Raw genomic sequence first — 24,387 nt, 5'->3', positions numbered from 1 at the left:
CAAAACCATGAAACAATTTTTGAGGAAAAAATTGAACAAAACCTCGAAACGTTGCGTGACAAAACCCCAAATATTACGTGGTAAAACACCAGACATCACGTGGTAAAACATTTGACATCATGCAGTAAACACCAAACATTAGGTGTCATGTCCCCACGTAGACAACAGGTTCATTAGAGGCTAACTGTGAAATACATTAGTAGATTTGTGTATATATATATATATATTCTAAAATTTCAATTAATAAAATCAGGATGATCGAATAATTTTGTTTGCTCATTAACTAATGTTATTAAGGAAAGGATGTGATCATCCCCAAATCATCTCTGAAAAAGACGCCATGCTTCCAAGGGGGTCGCGTGGTTTCGGAAGGTATAAATCACACACACCAAGGGAAGCACTAGAGAAGGAGGTGACGAGGGGAAAATCGCAAGGAGGATCTGCAAACAGGTATCCTCGTTACTCAGCAATAATATTAATTCAGTTTCATTTTTTACGATGCCCAAACAGCCATGCGGGTTAGCCAGTGAGCGCATCAGGCAGTAACGATGTGGAGGGAGAGTCGCTGGTTCTTCCCAGCGATGAAGAATCAGTGCCTATTCGTGTAAAGCACCCCTCCCCATCGCCAACAATCTGGTATGTTCCCAGGCTAGTCCGTCTGGGTATCGCAGTGCGTCCATGTTTTTATCGTTCATTGAAAGTATTTCCATATGCAAGTTGTATCCAATCTGAGTTTCTGTAACTCATCCTTTATATCAACGGTAACGAATATAATCTAATTAGTTGCACAGATTAATTGCTAAATCGGATCAATGAATACAAATTCTTAGCCAATGAATTAATCATATCTATAACGTGCAAAAGGTTAAAATGAACTTATCTTGCCAAATAGAAAACCTGCAATATCAGGTTTAGTTATAATTCATTAAAATGAGCTCTAGTAATAGACAAAAAGGAATAAACATAAGTCATTTATTCACAAATGCAACAAAATAAGTAAAGAAAAGGAATACTAATTAATGATAGTCATATTTCTGCAACTAGGCACAAACGTAATGGATCAACCCTACAAATTAACAAAATGGATAAATGTTAACCAAGTAACACAAATTCTATAATTATGAATCTATGTTTTCTGTAGACATTTATTATCTTCCTGCTGTCCTCTGTTTGTTAGCACATTTGATATAATGAGTGCAAGCCAGGGGTATGTTGGGCCCATCCTTAGGTGGCCCTATAAGTCCTAAGAGACGGGATGGGTTTGGATGGGTAGCCTAGCCAACCTGGAGTTTCCTCAAAGTCTAGAATGGGTCGTGTGCTTATTTTTCAATGCAATAATTATGCCACTGATTTAATATAACTGCTGACATATATATTGAAATATCTATAATGTTGCAGGAAACCATAGATCCGTTTTATTTGCCCTAACCAAACCTTCGGTGGGCAGATCATGCCCTAATTATTAGGAAAGCGAGGCAGGTACAGCTGAGGTACATTACATCACGCGGCAAAACGTTAGACATCACACGACAAAACATCACTCCTTGATTTTTGAGGAAAAATCAAGCATAACCCTCATGATTTTTTTATGGAGAAAAATTAGAAAACCCAAAATAATTTTTAAGGGAAAAATTATAAACCCCAGAAATAATTTTTTAAGGAAAAAATTATTACAACCCTACTAATATATTTTTTAGGACAAAAATTATAAAAACCCTTAAATAATTTTCTTTATTAAAATAACCATAAATTCTGCCGAAATTCTTTAGTGTGTAAATAGCAGTCGCAGAAGAATGCGGTGCGCAAAAACTAGGTTGTGGGAGAAAAGCTCCCATCGCGCGCAGATAGGACACAAGCGCAATGAAAAATTAAAAAGCGGAGCAAAAATCCCTTGGGAAAATGCCAGACAATCGCAAGGATTTGCAGAGCACAGAGAAAAATATACCATGTACCAAGAAACAATGAAAATCGTGAGCCAGTGTGGAGGCCGAGACACGCAAAGAAGATCTCACGCGTGAAGAATATAGTGAGCCATTGCCAAAAATGAGCAGAGCGTGCGAAAAAAGGAAAAACATGCATGTACATCCGTAGGCATGGCCTAGAAAAATCGCGAAAGAAGTTGGACCAGAAATCCTACACGAATAAAAAATGACCACATTTTTACAGGTTGCAGAGGCCACACACAAGTCTTTCCTAGATTGTGAAAAGACCCATGAAATTTTTCAGAAAACCCTTTGATTTTAGAAATTTTTTTTGAATTAGATGCTCACAAACTGAAACCCTAAAAAATTTCAGACCCAGAAAAGCACTCTCGAAAAACTGTTAATTTATTTTTGGAAATAAATTCCAGGCAAAGACGCTATGCCAAATGCTGTAAAACCCCATCGACCTGCTCTGATACCATCTTCAATAATTGAATGATCTTCAATAATTGGATGATATTGAATGGGTTGATAATGAATATACAACCATATATAAAGGAATTACAAGACGGTGTTCTAAAAAGAACGAACCATTAATCTAAAGCTTCAACATGAAGCTAAAATGCTTAAAGCGCTAAATAAAGCTAAAAGCTAAAAGCTAAAAGCTAAAATCTAAAAAGCAACCTATGCATACTTGTAAAAGAAACAATAGTTTCACTTAACGAACTAAAAAGTAAAAAGCTAAATGACCATTAATAAAAGAATTAAATATAATTGACTAAAATATAATTAAATATTCTAATAAAATCCTTTATGGGCTTCAAGGAGTCCTCTGCAAATTTCATTTCTTTATTCAATAAGGTGCTATGCACCTTCCCTAAACCTAGGCACTTGTACCTTTTTGGAGTGCCATTATTTGATTTCACTATTTTTTGCCAATATGGCAAGTGAACAACATTGAATGCCAATCCATTAGCATTGACACATCTTGCTATGTCTTGATTGACAATCTCTATAGATTTGTTTTGAAATGAGAATTTCCAACTGCCCCTTTGATCTCTTTTGTGTAGGGGCCACTAGGTGTTCTTTAGGTATGGACAGAAATGGATGGCTCTTTGTAGGTTAAAAATGAGAATGCGGTGGAGGGGGCTTCATCTCTCAAGATCCTTTCTTTACCAAAGGATGATTTGATTATGGCCTATTGCTTGGTTTGCTTTTACTTGCTCTTCAATATATGCCAAGACTTGTGCTTCAGGATTAACTTTACCATCTGTGCTTGGACAACATTTGATGCCTTGTTGAGTGATATTGCACAAACGGCCTCTCACTTGACCATATGAGCTCCAATGACCACAAATCCAAACATAACCTCCACCACTTGGAAGTTGTACCATTTCAATGTATTTCAAAAACAGAGGGTTTGGGTTTGTTTTGAAGTGCGGTTGGTCCACGGAGCTAGAAATGCTTGCTATTGTAATACCTAAGACAACAAGTTCACTTAACAACACATTTGAAGAATTGAAACAAATGAAATTTGAGAACAAAAATATATAAATACAACTTAATAGTCAACTCATTTTAAAAATTAAGCATGTGTTATAGATACCTAGTGTTGTTGTGTAGCTAGGTCGGATCCCTTCTAGGGCCGACCTAGTGCACAAAATGCCAAGTGGCCTGTCGGCCTTGGCATTTGGATATCTCAATTGTATGAGTCCAATTTGGGGCAGGCCCTATTTAGGCGAACTACTTGTGTGTAACTTGTGATTAAGTTAAATGTAACTTGCAACTAAGAGAGATTCATATGTAGCTTGTAATATATAGGTCTGACCCTATCCTTGGCACCAAAAGTATATGGCCAACTTGAGGTCTATTAGGAGTTATTGATTCATATATATGCAAGGTAATGATTGCATCAATAACAATGAATTCAACATCATGAAGGTCATGTAGTGTGCTCGGGGGTGACGATAAGAGCTTATCGTCTATGGTTGGGAAGACAACAAATTTGATGTTTGCCTGTGGTTAACGAGCACTACCATAAAATTCAACATGGTATCAGAGCCAAGGTTCAAAGAAATCCGATCAGATTCGTTTAAGCATTCTAGAGGAGTGTGTCATTCAATGTGATGAAAAGGAAGAAAGGCAAAATATAATTCAAAATCGACGAAACTCTTGAGCTGACTGCTTTGACGCAAGCCCAGAGTCATCTTGGTCGAGTTCAATCACCTATCTCTGCAACGAGTGGCGTTACACCTTGCAATAGGAGGCAGTGAAGTCTATCAAAAGAGAATCGAGGGCACTTGAATTGGGTGAACTGCTTTATCACCACATCCCTGCCTTCTTCCTCAGTCTGAACCAGTCATATACAACGGCTGGTAGTTGCAGTTTGAGGGCGGCACCTATGAATTAGGAGTCAGCATGTATAGGAATTCTCATGGCCGGTAAGGGGTCATTATCATAGCTTACGGTTTGATTGTTCAAGCCGAACCCATTCCACAAACCTGTGATCCTATCTATAGTACTATTCCTTATGCCTGGCTGCGAATATTATTTCCTTTGTTCGAAAATAAGGGTATGGTCCGTTTCGGCTAAATGTCGGGGGAGGCATTCTTCAGGCAACTTCTCTCCCTTTCTATCCATAGGATATCATTCTTGGTACTCATTTTGGCACGAGTTGAGAACTAATACCAAGAACTCACATACAAATATCATTGAAGGGGTCTAATACAAAGGTTGTGCAATCCTTATTTACTGGACGTTAAGCTGGCATGGTTTTCTAGGTGAAGCCGAGCATGAGAAATCTAAGTTTTGGATTGTTGATTGTCTATTCTCGTTCGATAATTTGTTGGAGATGTGATTTCTGTAGCGGTTGTTTTAGTTGGATATTTAGTTTTTGTGGGTGGTGTGGCATTCGGAGCATTGAAGGCTTCACGTTTGGTGGAGATCATAGATTGTTGTGGATTTTCGACTATGTTTTAGATCTGTGAAATCTGAAGAAGCATGGATGGTTTAGCATACACCCTTGTAAAATAATCAGGGTTGAGGTTACCCTTATTGTCTGTAATTATTTTCTTAGCAATGCTAGGCTTTCATGGCATTGCCTTCGCAGACTGACAACAAAGCCGACAAGAGAATAATGCAATTGTGGCGAATCTTTGGTTGGATGAGCTGCGATGTTAAGGAAATATTATATCCTTGAATAATATATATCCATATTGAATGCATTAGAGATTCATTCTACTTTTCTAGCCTGTGGGACCTGGCTGGAGAAGCTTCCAAGGGATATTGGCTGCTGTTGGGGAAACTTGCGGGACATAAGGAATATGGTAGTCCTGTTTTGGATGATATTAGCAAGCGTTTATGACATGCTAAATATGGACGAATCAGAGATTGCATTCAAGGAAGGAAGATTGATTGCATTTCATCGCAGAGGAAGAATTAACATTCAAAAGTGTTGTGACGTATTCACACATCGCCCCATTGCAAATGGGGACCCCTACTTTTTTTTCGCTTTTTGGGGTTCGCTTTCTGGGTGTTTAGGGTTTGTTTGTTAGCCTTTGCATTTTGAGTGTCGCCAGGGGATCAATAGGATGGTAGGCTTTGCTTGAGCCAGGGGAGTCAGCAGGTGCCCCAGAATTAGGGTTTCTTTGAGAGTCTTCCTTAGGGCCTGGTTTTGCTCTCGTTGCTAATTGTGTCTTTCTTTGTGAGTGGGTATCATTCTTGAAGGTCTGAGCTAGGTCGAGTTGGTGAGTGATGAAGTCTGAAATGTCATCCTGATCTTCAAATGCTCTGAAATTTGGCTAAGTCTGGAATGTCCTGATCCTGAAATTTGGCTAAGTCTGGAATGTCTTGATCCTGAAATTTGGCTAAGTCTGGAAAACTGAAGAATCCTCCAAAAACTAGATTTTGCAATATAACTCCTGGAGGTCCGAAACCACTCTCAAACATCCTGAAAGTATATATGGAATATAACTTAAAGTATAAGAAATACTTAAATGTTATATTCCATAAAATGATCCTGACGGAGAGTTTAAAATGTCAAATTTCGCTCTTGACCCTTACAAAGGGTCCAAAGCGAATTTCGCTCCTGACCCTTCCAAAGGGTCCAGAGCGAAATTCTCCATAAGACATTCTAGTTTGACCCAAACTTAGAACCAACTCGTTCCCAGGCATCTTTGAGGGCAAAACACTTGTTTGGATGGAGAAATGTGAAAATGAAGTCAGGATTTTGGCCAAGATTAGGAATTTCGCTCCTGACTCTTCCAAAGGGTCCAGAGCGAAAATCCTTATACACCTCAATTTATCACTTATCAAGACCAAGTTCCTAGTTTCCAAGGCATGTGTGGAGGTGTTTTTGAATGTTCTTGCCTTGAGAGGGAGTTGGATGATTTCAAAGATCAAGATTTTGCTTAAAAAGTGATTTTCGCTCCTGACCCTTCCAAAGGGTCCAGAGCGAAAATCAACCTAAGACTCATTTCTTGCCTTATTTGACCAAATTTTGATTTGCAAGGCATTTTGAAGGGAAGAGTGGACATGTTTGGACTTTGGAAATGTTTGAAAACCTTGAAAAAATGAAGGATTCTAGCCAAGAAGGTGAATTTCGCTCCTGACCCTTCCAAAGGGTCCAGAGCGAAATTCCGTACACACCTATTTTTTGACCTTGCTTAGACCACAAACCTTGTCCCTTGGATGAAGAATGATGTTTAGCTACCTTCTAGAAAGGATTGGAGTTGAAAGGATAGAGGAAGAAGACTAAAAGGTAATTTTCGCTCCTGACCTTTCCAAAGGGTCTAGAGCGAAAATCTCTATAGCTCTTATTTTCTTCCTAGTTTTGGCCAAGTGTTGGTTTCTAAGGCGTGTTGAAAGGTAAATTTATGTCTTCTTTCCTTGAGAAGTGGTGGAAATCAACTCAGAACATGGATTTCGCCTGACCCTTCCAAAGGGTCCAGAGCGAAATCCTCATTTACCCCCCTTTTTTTTGCCTAAGACATTCAGAGGTGAAGTTTCCAAGCTAATTTGGTGGTGAGTGGGCTTGATTGTGGAGAGGAGAGTTGAGTTAGATCAATTTTGAAGATGGATTGGATGAAGGAGGTGAGAAATCAATCAAGAATATGGATTTCGCTCCTAACCTTTCCAAAGGGTCAAGAGCGAAATTCTTGGAAACTCATATTTTCTTCTTGGAGATGGTCTAATTCTTGAGTTTTATGGCATGGTTAGAAGGACTTTGATTTGTTCTTGCCATTGAATATTGGATTGAGGTAATGGAGTAGCCAAAACGAGCTCAGGAGAGAATTTCGCTCCTGACCCTTCCAAAGGGTCCAGAGCGAAATTCCTAAAAAATCCTTATTTTCCTAGCAAAGTCAAGTCAAACTTAGGTTTTTGTAGCTTGGATGAGTGTCCGGATTGGTTTTCTAGCCTTTTGAGGTGAATGCAACTTGAAATGATGAAGGAATAAGCCTAAATAAAGAATTTCGCTCTTGACCCTTCCAAAGGGTCCAGAGCGAAAATCTCTCTAAGAGACATTTCTTGCCTTATTTGGCCAAATCTTGATGTCCAAGGCATGTTGAAGGAGAGAATTGACATGTTGAAATCCTTGGGGATGTATGGAAGTTGTGAAAATGAACGATTTTAGCCAGGAAAGGAAATTTCGCTCCTGACCCTTCCAAAGGGTCCAGAGCGAAATTCCTTATTAGCCTACCGTTTGACCTTTCTTGGACATGAAACCTTGTTCCTATGGCAATGAAAGATGAAATCCTACCTTGCAAAGAAGTTTCAAGTTGAAAAAATGATGATTTTTGGTCAAGAATGAGAATTTCGCTCCTGACCCTTCCAAAGGGTCCAGAGCGAATTTTCTCAAAAACACTCTTTGCTATCAGGTTTCGCTAGGTCAAGTGTGGGATAAGGTAAAATTAAGAAGGAATTGCCCCTGGGAGTGACTTGAAGTTGCAAGAAATCATGAAAGATGAAGGAATTGAGCCTAGAAGAGAATTTCGCTCCTGACCCTTCCAAAGGGTCCAGAGCGAAAATCCTCAAAGTCATCTTTTCTTCCAAATTTTGGACAAAACTAAGCTTAGACAAGGGTGTGAGAAGGCATTTGGATTGCCTTAGAGTGGAATTGGGTTGCTAAGGATGCAAGTTTTGAAGCCTAATGAAAATTTCGCTCCTGACCCTTCCAAAGGGTCCAGAGCGAAATTTCTAAATTCTCCTTTTTTCCTTGCAATTTAAGACAAGATTTTGGTTTTCATGACTTGGATAGGAGTGAGGCATGATGTTCTATGCCTTGGAAGGATGTTTGACCTTCAAAAATGTGAATTTTGAGCTAAAGTTGGAATTTCGCTCCTGACCCTTCCAAAGGGTCTAGGGCGAAATTCTTATAGGGTCTGTTCCTGGAGAAAATCTTGGGCAAGTTTCATGTTGATATCTTTTCATTGATGACTTAAGTTGAAAATGCTATGTTGAAATGAATTTATCATGTGTCCTTAATCATCTTTTTGTTTGTCTTGCAGTTGCAAGGACGATCTTCTCTAGTCCGACATCAACAAGGACGACCTCCTCCAATCCAGTTTCATTAAGGACGACCTTCTCCATCTATCTTCCAGTCCAGCATTTGAAGGAAAGCATTACCAAATTGAGCATCAACCAAGTGTCGGACAAGGTGGTATCCTTGTCATCACTCCTCCAGTCGGGTTGGTCCACCTCAGCGTGTCCAGATTCAATGCACCTGACTCATGGGAGATGGCACAAACTTCGATGTACCTACCCCGGTTCTCCATTGGTCGAATATTCCAGAGAAGACATGTGTCCAAACAATGCAATTATTTCATTGGCCAGAATTGAGTTTGTTGTAACAAACCCTAATTAGGGTTTCATTGTAAAATCTTGGCCATTGATCTCAAATTGATCCAAGCCATTGAATTGTATTGTGGGCACTATATAAGCCCTGGCTCCTCATTTGTAAAGGCTAATAGTTGGTCAGTAGTTAGAAGGTGAATAGTTAGAAATAGTGAATGAGTCAGTTAATAGTATAGCAATTAGAGTAGAATAGAAAGAGAAGGCAAAGATTGTTGCCAAGATGTTGTTGTAAAAGGCTTGTAAAACTTCATTGAAGAAATGGTGAAATCTATGGGTCGATTCAACAATTTCCATGGTCTTTATACTTCTCAGTTTTGATTTCATGTTATTAGATGAGTGGAAGAAATGTGTTTGATTGATGGTGAAATTTGTATATCCATACTACTAGCAGTTTGTTGATTGCAGACTTGCCTTGTGTAGTCAACTGGAATCATTCAGCTTAAGCTTAACTTCAATTGTCGCTTCTTCACTGATATGCATCAACCTGATGGTGTCTATGCTTATAAGCGATGATCTGAACATTATAAAGCTTTCCTCCGAAGATCGCACTAACCTTGTGGAGATGGTCCTGGGATGTCAAAACAAGACTTAGTTAGAATTTCACCAAAGGTTATTCGTTGCTCCTACATTCTTTGTGTCAGAATTAGATCCTTTCCTCGCCCTCATCCTTTTCCTTTTTTTTTCAAAATCTAGGCCAGTGAAATCTTGTGATTCCAACAAATCAGACGTTTAGGTCATTGAGTGTAAGTCCCCTTGTGACTCCAGCAAATCACATCATACCACAGAGAGCTTATCCACACGTAGAGATCCTACATACAAGAACCTTGGAGTTACTTCGACTGATCCTTCGGCAAGATCTTCAGCAGTCGGGAACTTTGTTCAAGAGAGGATAAGGTACCTTTAGGTATTTTATTCTGTGTTCGCATCTGCATAAAAAACACATCAACAAAAGGGAGTTTGACATATCATTAGAAGTAACCTTGGACGAAGAGGTCAGAAGATTGATTTCAGCTTTAGAGGGAGCTTGACGTTTTAGCTTCAGAGGGAGCTTGTCATTTCAGCTTTAGAGGGAGCCACGTCATCATGAGGATTTGGTTAATGAGTTCTTCTCTATGAGGGAGAAGTTCGAGGTGCAATCTCTTGTTAATGAGTTCTTCTCTGTGAGGGAGAAGTTCGAGGTGCAATCCCTTGTTAATGCATTCTTCTTTGGGAGAAGATTGAGGTGAAAGCCCTCGTTCCACCTCTGCAAGTATGTATGGTGGATCCACCCTATGCAAGAAGGCATGGTGGAGATGCATTCTTCTCTGGGAGAAGTTTGGGGTTAGAGCCCTCGTTCCACCCTCTGTGCGTAGGCATGGTGGAGCCACCCTCTGTGAGTAGGCATGGTGGTAATGCATCCTTCTCTGGGAGAAGGTTGAGGTGAAAGCCCTCTTCCACCCTCTGCGAGTAGGCATGCTTGTTCACCCTCTGGGAGTAGTAGCTATGGTGAACGTATTATTCATGGGAGTAGCCATGGTGGTAGTCACTATGTGACTTGGTTATTCAGAAGGAATCCTCCCTAGCTAAGAGGGAGTGTTGTTGTGTATCTAGGTCGGATCCCTTCTAGGGCCGACCTAGTGCACAAAATGCCAAGTGGCCTGTTGGCCTTGGCATTTGGATATCTCAGTTTTATGAGTCCAATTTGGGGCAGGCCCTATTTGGGCGAATCACTTGTGTGTAACTTGTGATAAAGTTAAATGTAACTTGCAACTAAGGGAGACTCATGTAACTTGTAATATATAGGTCTGACCCTATCCTTGGCGCCAAAAGTATATGGTCAACTTGAGGTCTATTAGGAGGTATTGATTCATATATATGCAAGGTCATGATTGCATCAATAGCAATGAATTCAACATCATGAAGGTCATGTAGTGTGCTCGGGGGTGATGATAAGACCTTATCGTCTATGGTTGGGAAGGCAACAGATTTGATGTTTGCCTATGGTTAACGAGCACTCCCATAAAATTCAACACCTAGAAGAATGAAAACAAACCAAAATCTTCAAAACAAAACAAGAGAGTTCATTTGTTTAAAAAAAAGAATTGTAGGAAAAAAAACCAAAACTTAAAAAAATCTACCTCTTTTGAAGAAATCTTTTTCTATGATCTATATGAAAAATGAGTTTGCTTTTTCCTTTTGGATGTTTTGTATGTCACATTTTAGGGTTAGGGCGGCGAATGACACTTTATAGAGTAAAAAAAGGTTAAAGTAAAATTAAAAAATGCCTGAATTTGCCAGCTAGATGCATTTGAAGGCAAAGTTCTTCTTGACTTTGCTTGGGTTTGTTTGGGCTAAACCCACAAGTTGTGGGTGGGACCCTATCTGAACCCACAGTTGATTGGACTTGGACCCCAAATCCGAGTTGGACTGGATTGGGACCTTGGGTCTGCTGTAGGCAGATTTGTAATATAGACTTGTTACAGGAAATGCAGCCATAGCCTAGTGCATATGTGAAATTGAAATTTGCGGTCACAGTTTAGTACCTAACACATCAATTAGAAATATAAATCCTTTTGCAACGAATTTTCTTTTTCTTTTCCAAAAGCTTAGTTTACAATAACTAAGCAGCTAATTTAAAAATGAAACTCATTTTCTTTCACCTGCACATTAAATAATGCTAATAAGTATTATTAATTAGAGGTTTTAATGACTTTGAAAATGGTATTGATATTAACCCCAACTATACATTGTTATGGTAAATAAATGTATTAAACAAAGGAGACAAATGCTCCTTAAATAGATTTACAAAGACAATGTTTCTAAATGAAACAATTGTGAATTGAAGACGAATTTAGAAACAATCTAAACTAACTAAGATGACCATTAAAGAAATATTACAATATTTTAATACCCTCCCTTAATGGTCATTGTTCTAACTACCCTACAAAAGACATAATCTACAATTCTTTTGGTCACAAATGCATAGAAGGCTGCCCCCTTTTGGTCACAAATGCATAGAGAAAGCTGCCCCCTTCTCTTTAGAACGCTCTGCAAAATGAACGTGCTTTTGAGACCCTCCTTGATTCTGCAAAACTTCTGGAAATGACGAAGAAAACTAAAACAAACTAAGATTCGTCCAACAAAACTGTCCCTCCCTATAGCTAGAGATACTGAGAATAGCTTCTCTAACTGAAACCATGATTTTGAGGAAAAATTGGCAAACCCTCGTGTAGACCGTTACCCTAGCAACTCTAGGTGCGATCCAAAACCAGCTGCAAGAAACCACGTTTTTTGTAGAAAAAATCACCAAACTTATAGTAATTTTTTTAGGAAATTTTTTTAAAATCTAGAAACAATTTTTCAAGAGAAAATAAAAAAAAATCGATCAAAACCCATACGCTAAAACATTAGTGACTAGCTGGCGCAAAATCTGAGACACAAATTAGCATAGAAAACCCTGTTTTTTGAGGAAAAACAGTAAAACCCTTGTACAAAAAGATTTTTGTGGAAAAAATAATCGTACAAAACCAAAAAATAATTTTTTATGGAAAAAATTATAAAACCCCTTCAATGATTTTTTTTTTGAAAAAAATTATTAAAAACCAAAAATAATTTTTTTTAAGGACAAAAATTATAAAACCTAGAAATAATTTTTTTAAGGAGAATTTTTATTTTATTTTATAAAAACACATCACTAATTTTTTATGGAGAAAAATTAAAAAACCAAACGCTAATTTTTTTTAGGACAAAAATTAGAGTACCCAAAAACCAGAGAGACTCCAAACCCGACACATAGGAATCTTGACAAACGGTACCTAGAAAACACGGAGCAGAACAAAATGCGGTTGGAAGGAGTCCTTGGACACGAAGTAGATCACACGTGCTTTAGAACTAGGCGTGGGCTCTATGAGTGCCTTCACCAAAAAAAGAGGAGTCAAGGGCGTGCGGGTCTCTTGAGGGCCGAAGAAAACAGAATTACACAAATCCATTAAACAAAGATCAAGGAAGACGCGTTTCTTAGAAAAACGTCTTCATGGGAGAGCTTGGACAAACAAACATGTGAGTTGCAAGGAGAAAAACCCTCTCGTCGCCCAAAAAAAACTACGCATGCCTTCAAATTTCTCATACAAGAAACCCTCGAAACAACACTAAGAAAGCTCCAATGATTTCAACAAACCTCCAACGATTTTTAAAAAATCAAAAAGCAAATTTCTGAAAAAATTCTAGATAAGAAGAGGCCACAAATTTTTTATTAAAAAATTCACCAAATTCTGAAAAACCCCATCGACTTGCTCTAATACCATGTTATGGTAAATTCATGTATTTAACAAAGGAGATGAAGGCTCCTTAAATAGATTTACAAAGATGATGTTTCTAAATGAAACAATTGTGAATTGAAGCCGAATATAGAAACAATCTAAACTAACTAAGATGATCATTAAAGAAACATTACAATATTTTAATATACATGTATTTTAAAGATTTCAAAAAATAGATACTAGTATCGAGTATAATTATATAGACACTTCCGATGTTTAAAGTAATCACAATCATACACACATTTCAGATATTTTAAATAAATATATTGATATTAATCACAATTATACAGATATTTTGATATTGTCAAAAAAAAGATTCGAGAAAAATACATATTGCCTTTGCAGAATTTTTTCCAAGTAAAAAAATCAGTTTAATTAGACCAAGTAGCAATGTCATTAGAAGATAAAATGCATTCTGTTTTCACCTATGCACTATAAAATAATATTATGCAAAATTATACATATATTTGCTGTCATAAACAAGTCATATTACATGAAATCCACCTGTAAGCTACTGGATAACTATAGCATGATATTAGGCACAATTATATTGTATTTTTGTATCCATAACCTCATCATAGTTAAGGAACTGCGGGAATAATCTCCGCACACATGAATTACAGTCAACATGGTACGTGACACGTTACAAAAAAAACATACAGAGCTTTTGTAGACAAACTTATATTTGAAAACCTAGTATATGTTAATCAAAGTAGCTATGTATGATATTAGAGGATGAAACATATCCTTGACTGATGCACTATATAATGATAATAAATATAATTAATTTTTTTGAAAGATTTAAAAAAAGTATAATGATATTAAGGATAATTAGACCAATATTTCTAAGTTTTCAAGATTTAAAAAATGCTGATGGCATCGAAACATTGCTCAAAGTCATTTCAAAATTTTCAGTATATTAAGCACAATTACGCAGATGTTTCAAATATTTAATTTTTTAAAATGATGTTTGGTTCTATTATAATAAAATAATATCATATATATGTTCTAACTACTATACATACATCTATTTTAAATATTTAAAAATATGGCATTGTGTTTGCTGTGGAATCTATTGACAGCAGTAAAATTGATTTATAATATATATGTTGTAATTAAAATTGAAATACTACTGCGGAGATATAGTTGATGATCTCTAACATTTAGGTGAAATGTTCATGATTACAAAACACAGATATATCTTCTTGTAATCACTTAATCATTGACCCATATATTTGGTGCTTTATTTGTCTATCTCAAAGTCGAAGTTGGTGTGACATCTTGACATCGTACTCTTATATTGTAGTTTACATGTTTTTTGAGCTTTTTAGTCCATGTTAAGAAGTTTAATTCTTAAATCAGCTGCAAAATTCTCTTGCTAGACTCAGATTGTTAAATTTGAAGCCTAGCCCAGCTTTGGAACTTTTACTGATCAAAATGTATTATATTTGGAGCAGCTCAGTTTTGGAGGAGGAGGATGAGCGGGGTGTTGCTCACATTGTTGAACATCTTGCATTTAGTGCAACTAAAAAATATACAAATCATGACATGGTCAAGTTCTTGGAGAGTATTGGAGCAGAGTTTGGTCCTTGCCAAAATGCTTCAACATCCTCTGATGAGACAATTTATGAGTTGCTTGTCCCTGTTGATAAGCCCCAGCTTCTGTCTCAGGCAATATCTGTCTTAGCAGAATTCAGCACGGAGGTAGCGATGTTTTTTATGCGTTTTTCTTTTCTCATTATATTCTCAATTCACTATGTTGTACCTTCTTAGTTGATATGATTTCTGTTTCTAATTTTTTATTGTTAATGTAAAGATTCGTATCTCAAATGAGGATCTGGAGAAAGAGAGAGGAGCTGTTTTGGAGGAATACAGGGAAGGAAGGAATGCCATGGGACGGATGCAGGATGCTCACTGGCTCTTAATGATGGAAGGTTCAAAGGTAAAATTTATTAGGGTGTTTACTTGGAGCAGTTATTATGCTGTGGTGAGTACCAGCTGAATTTCTTTGTATAAGTGCCCCTCTTAAATTAACCTATTATAATGTGATACATGGGGATTGATAGTGTGATACGCTTGCCAACTTATGTTAGACCATAGCATGCTATGACCAGAATTTTCAGAAATGACATTTTATTTGTGTTACCTGGTACACCTGAGGAGTCCCGTGTATGTATCCTAGACAGGTTTGGGTCTGGGTCTAGGGCTCAGTACACCCTGGGTAGTACACTCGGCAAACCTGTAGGCCGTTTGGCCAAAAAGCTGCATGAAAAACAATTTAATAAAAAAATATATTAAAAAGAATAAAAAAGATCTAAAATGGAAACAAAACCTGAAAAGCAAAATACCCTTATAGATATTAATTTCTATCTATAATATTTATTTTTTGATAATTAGAGGGGTTCTACAGAGGCCCCCAACCACAAAGAAAAGCGTCATTGTAATTTCCCCAATCAGACAACTGTAGGAAAATGATGCTCTTTCATTTTCCTAATTGTGCAAGCTGAAATGATGAACATATATCAAATTCTCAATTGTAGATGCCAAAAACCCTGAATTAAATGCTGGTCAATAATATGCCATGATTGCAAACCTTTGTCAACCATTTATGCAACTTCAAACAGCAAATACAAACGCTCACAAGCTGATGTTAATCCTCAAATGCATTATTAATTGACTACAACAACAGATTTGGATTTAAATATGATAGCTGATTTATATTTGATATCATATGAACAGTAGCTGTAAACACTAGGGACTCTGGAAGATTTGAGATGGATGCATTCAAGGAAAGTACCAATAAGAAATGTTGCTGTGAATAGGATTTTGTAATAACCCTACCAAGAAGGCATTCAACTCATATGCTATCCACCAAAAGAAACAATAATTTATTGAAACCAATAATACTAGTCACTGAAATTAATAATAATGTGTGCTTAAGGTGTTGAAATTGTTGATAAATTGAAATTAGGATTGATGTCAAAAATGTGAAAAATGAATTGTTACAAAGATTTTTACTCACACTTCTGATTATACCTTGGAGATGAATTCTTGAAGAATACATATGCAGTCAATTATATTGATGGCAGCACTGTGTTCACTACCTCATCGACCACATCATTGATTGGCAATGAATAAGTCTCACAAATCAATCAATAGGCAGCAACCTCATACCATAGGTGAGTTTCCTGTAAGCAAAGGGACTGACTTAATTTGATGTAATAAGCAGCCTGTCCGTATATTTGACAAAGCCACTACAAGACTGATTGTTAAAGTAGCAATGATTATGTAAGAAGAAAAAGTGGGACGAATGGTTTAGAAGCCTCACGTTATCAGAGACGACTTCCTTAATAACATTATCGTAACAGATACAATATAATTGAAGGCAACAACTATGCAGATTTGCTTCTGAGACAAATCAGCTATATTGATAATGATGGCGATTTGTTTGAGCAAAGACAGGGTGGTAATTAATAGATCAAAAGGTGGCATTCCTTAAGAGCAGTGATTACTATTAAACAAAGAAGCAATTAATAAACAGGTGCGATTTGTTTCTAATAGATATATAACCCTTTGAAATGTTATCTCTTCTTTTTGATGAGTATATAAAGAGGGTTTGTAAAAAGTATGAGGGGAGGTGTGAAGATTTTATACTATTAATGAACCCAATCTGAAGTGCTCAGTTGAGCCTTTGACAGCTGAGTAAAAGGGGGCATCTACCTGCCCCAATACAAGGTGAAAGACACATGAAACCAGAGCAGACTTTACAGAGACAGCGTCTAGATTGCATGCTCACAAGGAGATACAATAGGAAGAGCAATCAGTGATCTGAATTCTGATTCTTTATAAGAAACATAGTTATTCAATCACATGCTATAAGGGAGGCAATCAGGCACATCGATCTTATAAAGAAAAGATCAGAGGCATATTTTTGTATCAATTGTCTAAGTGGTGAAACACATCAAACATAGAAACTTCTGCATACATTTATACATATATCAGACCTCTTGTATGTTGAATTTATATTTGATTTAATGGAAGATTTCTCTTGAACATTATACTGGAATTTGCATATGATATAGAAGGTTGTATTATTGTCTGGTAGAACATCTTGTATATATTCACACAATACTTACAAAGTGAACCCTTATCTGAAGTTATTATACATTTCCCTTGAAGACCATAAGAATCACAAGCATGATCGTTTCCTTAAATTGCAAAGTTGGAGAAAATCCCACAAGGGACATTACAGATTGTTCCACAATCAATTTTCTCTTTTAATGTTGATGTTTGTACTATTCAGCTATTTGAATCTGTTAGATAACTGGCCAAGTTTTGTGATGTAATGTTCTCAACAGTTGATGCTTCCTAGTTGCTGATCCTGTTTGGATCTGACGGTATTTTTATTGTTATATTTTGCTTGGATATGGGTGGATGTGGTCTTCATGACACATATACATTGCAACCTGGTTTTGCTTTTAGCAATAGATCATCAATTCAAGAACACTAGGGACCAATTTTATTCTCAAATTTGATCCATGGTAACAAAATTAGAATCTTTATAACCCTATGCAGCCAAACAACAATATTGTGCAACAATAAATCTCCTTCAATGCTGATAAATATTATATTATTAGCAATTTCCCTCATAACAGTACAGTCAGACTTTACTAAATATTCCAACAATAATACCAGCAACCAGCTACTCCTAGAAGCTACTCCTAGAATTTACCAAATCCTCCAATATTATAATTCTAATTCCTAAAGTGATGCACAGCTGTACAGAATTCAAACAAACCAAACGTTACTCGTAAGCATCAACTTGTACGGTGGCCCCATCATGTAATTAGAGATGCTATGATTGAATTTGTGAATGCTGTGATGGGCATTAAGTATTGCGGCAACCTCTAAGTCATCTTTCATGTCTTGTATGTGGGGCGGATGGTGTAAACAAGGGAATGTGCCCAGAATTAGCTCTCCTACGACAATGTCAAAGGTGATTGGTAAGCACTTCAAAATGTTGGTATACAATATATAGCTGTACATGACCTTTTAAATTCTTCAACAATGAAGACTAAAATTCTAAATAAAGCTTAACAATGCACACCATTTGCTTGAAAATATGAATCAAACAATTGCAATCAGTAAGCCTGAATGTGATCTTTGAATTATTTGCCTCAAAGGAAAAGAGGGATTTTGTTCTCGAATCCCACCATGGCAAACCAAGAGGGTTTTCATCCTTCGGATCTTCAACACCACAGGTGTTCATCTTCAAATGTGTCAAACTTTAAATTTGAAGGAATAATTGAAATGACAAAATCAGATGATTTGATGTGAGCCTTGACCTCTCTTTTATAGGCATCTACTTTGTGCCCTCTATTTATTTTTATTATTATTTTTTATTTAATTTAGTTTTCCCTCCAAATTTTTAAAAACACTTTTAGATTACATCCAAGGGCCCTTTTTGAATTACATTTTGAATACGTTTTAAAACAACTTTTTAAAACATTACAGAGGACCTATAACAACATTTTAAGCTGCCCTTTTTTGGAATAAACTCATAAAGTGATTGGGCTCTCTTAAAATATTATTCTCCTTATTTTCTTTTCTTAAGAAGAGGGGTAAAAATGTATTAATCAGTAGCAATCGATACAAAGCATAAAGAGCCAGCAAGCCCATCAACATGCTGCAAAACAAGAAAGAATATAACCAGCCAATCAAGGCACTCTCAAAACCCCCAAATAATCTCTAATGTCCTCCATAGATAACTCTTCTAATGTCCAAGATTACTCTGGACAAATGTCCCCAGTCCCTAACATTCCACATTCCAATCTTCTCAACAGCCCATCTGCCAAGCAATTTGCTACCCTGTTCCACTCTCGAGGAATATGACAAAAGGTAATTGAATCTAAAGAACTACAAAGGCTAACAATCTGATTGACCATTAAGGCTGTAATTTAGCATATCAACCACTATCTGTGAATCAGATTCATAGCAAGGGCTTCCTTAAAGTTATTAGTATGGTGCCCTTTATACAAAGAAAAGAAAAAATGGACAACCCTCAAACTATCTCTACCAACTCCACAATCCTACCATGCCCATGATTTCCTCTAGAAGAACCATTGGTATTAATATTCAATACATCATGAGGAGGGGGCGACCAACAACCATTTTGACAGACCTTGCTCTAGATGATTTTTCTCCAACCAAGGGCACAACCTCTTTCTAGAGCATAAGGAATAGCAAGAGTTTCCTTGAAGTTGTTAGTATGTTGTCCTTTATACAAAGAAAATTAAAAAATGGACAAACCTCGAATTATCTCGACCATCTCCACTAAATCTAGCATGCCTAGGATTTCTTGTGGAAGAACCATCGGTATTAATCTTCAACACATCATGAGGAGGGGATGACCAACAACCATCTTGACTGACTTTGCGCTTAGCATGCCCACCCACTCTGGAAAAGGGGAACTTCATGTCACAATAAGCCAATCTCAACTTCTGAATAATATCCACATCACTCAGATCCACGGGAGCAGACAAGTCATATTTTGCTGATAAGTTCTCTTGAAGAGCACTAATGATTCTCATCCATAATTGATGACTTAATTTTTCTGTTGTGAAAAATCCTTCGATTTCTTTCCAACTAGTTTTGCCAAAGAATATAAGTAGGGCCAATGTTCCAAGCAATATGAAGGAAGTATTAGCTGGGGAATTCCCCAAAAGGCCCTAGAGCTCGACCAAAGAGGAGGCATGATTACTAGCCTTATTCGAAGCCCCCCACCAAAAGTGCCAAATTTCCCTAGAGAAGGGACACTGGAAGAAAATATGCAAGGAACATTCCTCACTGTTATTGCATAGAACACAAATAAGACCTTGGAATCCTCTCTTTTTCAGATTCTCCCAAGTGAGGCATGTAGTTTGCACAACCAGCCACAGGAAAAATTGCATTTAGGCCAAGAAAACTTGTTCCACATTTGTTTCCACCGAAGAACATCTATTTTCCCATGAATCTGCCTATCTAACTCTTGGTAGCCTGAAGCAACTGAGAATTTTCCCTTCAGATCAGGGCCCCAAGCAAGAACATCTCTCCCCTCTACTTGCCAAAATCTTGCTAAGCTCTTGAGGTCCTCTTTAGAGCCCCTTGGAGGCCACTCACGAGGTTCTTTCTGTCTAAACACTTCCACTTGACCCAGAACCTAGGAAAATTTGAAGTTTGCCACCTTATTCCAATCTACCTTAAGAAAATTGTTACATAAGGATACCAAATGTGAGAACATTGAAATGATAGGTGGTAACCCATCCCAAGAATCAAACATAAATAGAGCCTTAGAACCTCTATTACAAATCCATAATAGCCCTTGCTTGACAAATTTAACACCTTTCGAGAGTGCCCCAAATCATAGATCCTTTGCCCACAAGTCTACACCAAGGAACATCAATACTCTCAACTCCTCTCAGATACTTAGAAGTAAGGATCCTAGCCCAATGTGATGTTCCCATCTAAACAATCAAAACATGATAATGCACGCTCTAAAATAGAACTTAATAATAAATAATAATACAATTAAAATATAAAATATATAATAATAATAATAATAATAATAATAAATATTTAATATATAATTTATATTTATGAAATATTAATTTCATATTTATCAAATAATAATATAAATTTTACAATATTGTATTATTGACAAAATTTTAACAATATAAATATTATAATAATACATTACTGCAAAAATGGTATTATAAATATTGTATTATTAAATTATCAATATTATAATACATTATTGGTAAAATAATATCATAAATATTATATATAATTATAATTAAGCTATATAGGTAAGTTACAGGCAACAAGATTTATATGTAAAGCATACTGAAGAAATCTACTTTAATCTAAGTCAAGATTATATTAATGTTAAAGATACGTGTGAGAGCAGTGATTCTATATTAGTGAAGGATATTCTTACCATTATAAAGAAGTATTAAGAAAGCCCAATTGTCAATAATCTATTTGAATTCGTAACACTCTTGATATAATCAGGAAGGCACGAATTTTATAGATGAATGATATTAAAAGGGAAGAATGTATTAAATATGCATCGATCCCTAAATTAAGTTTATTGTACAGCGACTCATTATGGAAGGACGTTAACTAACGAAAGAGCAAGATGTGGCAGATGTGAGTTTTATAAGGATGCAAACCCACATACTAAAAGCGATCTGTATATACAAGAAGTAATATCTCATGGTACAATTCTGTTAGTCAGACTCCAAACAATCATATTACTGCCAATGATAATCAATGATTATCATAAAGAAGCAAGCAATAGAAATTTGGATGGAATAACACTAAGTTATGAAGAGGTGTGATATTAAGAGATATTAATTAATTATTGCCAAAAGATATTTCTATTCCCAATAAGATGCGACCATTCAATACCAAGGATATTTAATGAGGATTGATATCATTTCCAATAGGGGGGATATTCAGAAAACTTTAATCTCTTATTTGTATCCTTTATTGGAGCATCATCCGTTGGCATTTTCTAGTTGCATAGTTCAAAGCTTATAAAGGAAGAAACGTAGGGGCCTCTGATCTGACAGAGATATCAGAATTAAGGAAAAAAGGACTTTCAGTAGAAATTCAGATTGTTCCTAAAGTGCTTTGTGTTAATGTTATAGCTTCTGTCGGATTAAATAAAAATCATTATGTTTAAATTAACCATGCACCAAAACTTTTATAAAACTTGATAATCATTATCGATTAAAGGAATTGATATTAATCATTGCGATTAATCAAACATTGCTAATGTTATATTATTGTTGTTATCGGTGGGATACTATCGTGGTTATTAGTGAACGGACATGTCTCATGTAGAGGCATGCCGACATGTCTCTACATGGACATGCCTTTCAGTTCACCTATTTATATTTCTTCTGATCTGCATTTGGAAAACACAGAACGCACAAAAATCAGTGCCACTACAAGTGCAGTCATCTCTCCATTACAAGTGCTTCGATCCTTCATTATTTCAAATCGAACTTACCTGTTCATACCAGAGTAAATCTGAATCAGTATTGGATCAAGGAGTGCATACATCAAATAAAGTAAGGTATTATAATCAGATCTCATTTTCCTTAACATGGTATTAGAGCCATGTTGAAAATAATACCAAGAGCAAATATAATTACATAAAATCCAAATCACCATCAAGAAGAAAATAGCAATCATGGTGAATGGACTTAGATTTGAAGACAGACTCGAGGGTGCCACAAATTTCGTCTCATGGAAACTCAGATTAATGATGACACTTAGAGAACAAGAATTAGATACTTTTGTGGAAAATACTGTATCTATACCAGATGATGAAGATGAGAAAATTCAATGGAAAAGGAACAACAACAAAGCCATGAAGATCATAGTAGATGCAGTAAAAGATCATATAGTTCCTGCTATATCAAAGTTAGACACTGCACATGTTGGCATTTTTGATGTTCATGTTGTGATTGTCATTGATGGACACACACTTGCATTAAGATCCTCTTCATGTGTGTGAGTTAGAGCACAACCGGTATTTGTTCCAACCGGTATGTTGTATTATAGTCTTTAGACTATTGATGTTTTACAGAATGTGTTTACCGGTCTGAAGCGGCATGTCGACCACAAGCGGTTCGTGGATACCAAGCGGTACGAGGGATTAAAGCGGCATAACACATTTTTACTAGTCTTCATTTTGACAAACCAGCAACCGGTATTTTGTATGAATCGGTAATACTCTGTGATTAGTTACCAATCGACATTTTGTGATGAGTTACCATCCACCGATCGTTTGACGGTGCCGACTCTCTGACGGTGCTTTTTGTGTCGTGTTACTAGATATGTCCAAATGCATTGAACCTAAGAAATTGTATTGTAATCCTATTAGACCTACATGAAATCAGATTCCTTTATAAGGACATCATGTTTAGGGTTCTAAGGTTGTTGTTGAGGTTGATGTTGTTGCTAGGGTTCAAGGTAACTGAAGAGTTAGAGAGAGTATGAATGTGTAGAAGACTGGAGCAATGTTGTAATGCATTAAGATCGAGCTATCAAGGATCTAACCAAGCAATCTGTGCTATTTGCTAGATCACTCACTTGTTGATTACTCACATCTTCGACAAGTCTGTAGCCCTTAACCGGGTAGGCCCAAAAGCCTCTTGTAAATCCTCTAACAAGGTGGTTTACATCTGTGGATCTAAAATCCTCTAGCAAGGTAGTCTTTAAACGGACTTATCTCCTAACAGAGATTGAGATTCCTAACAGGATCTGTTCTGGTAAAGAACGTTGTAAGACCTTAACCGGTTTGGTTTCTATTTTGCAGATAGTTACTTGTGAGTCCCATCTCACCGTGGTTTTTCCCATTTGGGTTTCCACGTCAAAATCTCGTGTTATGATGTTTGTGCTTCTGTGGGTGAATGCATTATTAGCTATTTGGTTTGCATGTTTGTTAACCGGTTTGTCTGCTAAATTGTTTTACCGGTTTACTGTCAGTCTTGCAAAGTGTTTAAGTGCAAAGATTTTTGGTATACTAATTCACCCCCCCCTCTTAGTATTCATCAATTGGTATCAGAGCCTACCTTTCTATAAGTTTAACCACTTGGAAAGAGATATGGGGGAATACACTTTGAGGGAACTCAACGGCTCACTCAGTCTGAGGAAGCCTATGATGATCTTATGGTCAAATACAAGGCATCTCAAGCAAAAAGGAGAGAACATGCAGAAAAGTTGATGGAGCTATCTGAAAATAGTTTTGCAGACGAAGCAGACATGGAAGCCCTAAATGCAGATGTAAACAAGTTGAATGAATCAAACTCCAACCTGAGAAAGGAGTTGGAAGGACTGACTATCCGGATGTGTCAAGAGCTTGAGAATCAGAGGAAAGCTGAAGATCTGGTGAAAGAAAGAGATCATGAGATCTCCAAGCTGAAACAAGAGATCAGTGCCCTAATTGCTCAACTCCATGCTAGCAAAGTGGAAAAGGACGACATGCAAGGTGAACTGAACAGTGTCATCTCTGAGAATGAAAACCTGATGGAAGCAAATGCTGCTATTTCCAAAGAACTCTCTGAGTCAAAGGAAATACTTGCTAAGTTCAATAAGAGTACTGTCAAGCTTGAGCAAAAGCTTGAATTTGCCAAACCGGTCAAGAATACCAATGGACTTGGTTATTCCGGTCATGAGGAAGGTGAGACCTTTGGTACAAATGCTGGAGCATCAAAGAAACAACCGGCATCAAAGGATAAAGGTAAGCAAAAGTTTAAACCTGT

General features: G+C 36.8%; 1 protein-coding gene across 5 annotated transcripts in view; it reads left to right on the top strand.

Annotated features, from left to right (window-relative positions):
* The window catches only part of LOC131027437 (zinc protease PQQL-like), a 280,047-nt gene that overhangs the window by 13,183 nt on the left and 242,477 nt on the right, over positions 1 to 24,387 (top strand). For all 5 annotated transcript variants that reach the window (XR_009102496.2, XR_009372379.1, XM_057957497.2 and 2 more), the window contains exons 2-3: positions 14,530 to 14,776; positions 14,889 to 15,014. Coding sequence is in view for 3 of the 5 variants with exons in the window: in XM_057957497.2 (XP_057813480.1) it covers positions 14,530 to 14,776; positions 14,889 to 15,014 (373 nt within the window). In the remaining 2 variants the exon portion in view is untranslated. The remainder of the gene's footprint in view (positions 1 to 14,529; positions 14,777 to 14,888; positions 15,015 to 24,387) is intronic.

Source organism: Cryptomeria japonica, chromosome 4 (genome assembly GCF_030272615.1).
Source record: "Cryptomeria japonica chromosome 4, Sugi_1.0, whole genome shotgun sequence".
In the NCBI taxonomy this organism is placed as follows: domain Eukaryota; kingdom Viridiplantae; phylum Streptophyta; class Pinopsida; order Cupressales; family Cupressaceae; genus Cryptomeria; species Cryptomeria japonica.
Note: the sequence above shows the minus strand (reverse complement) of the source record. Positions and strands in the feature narration are given on the sequence as shown.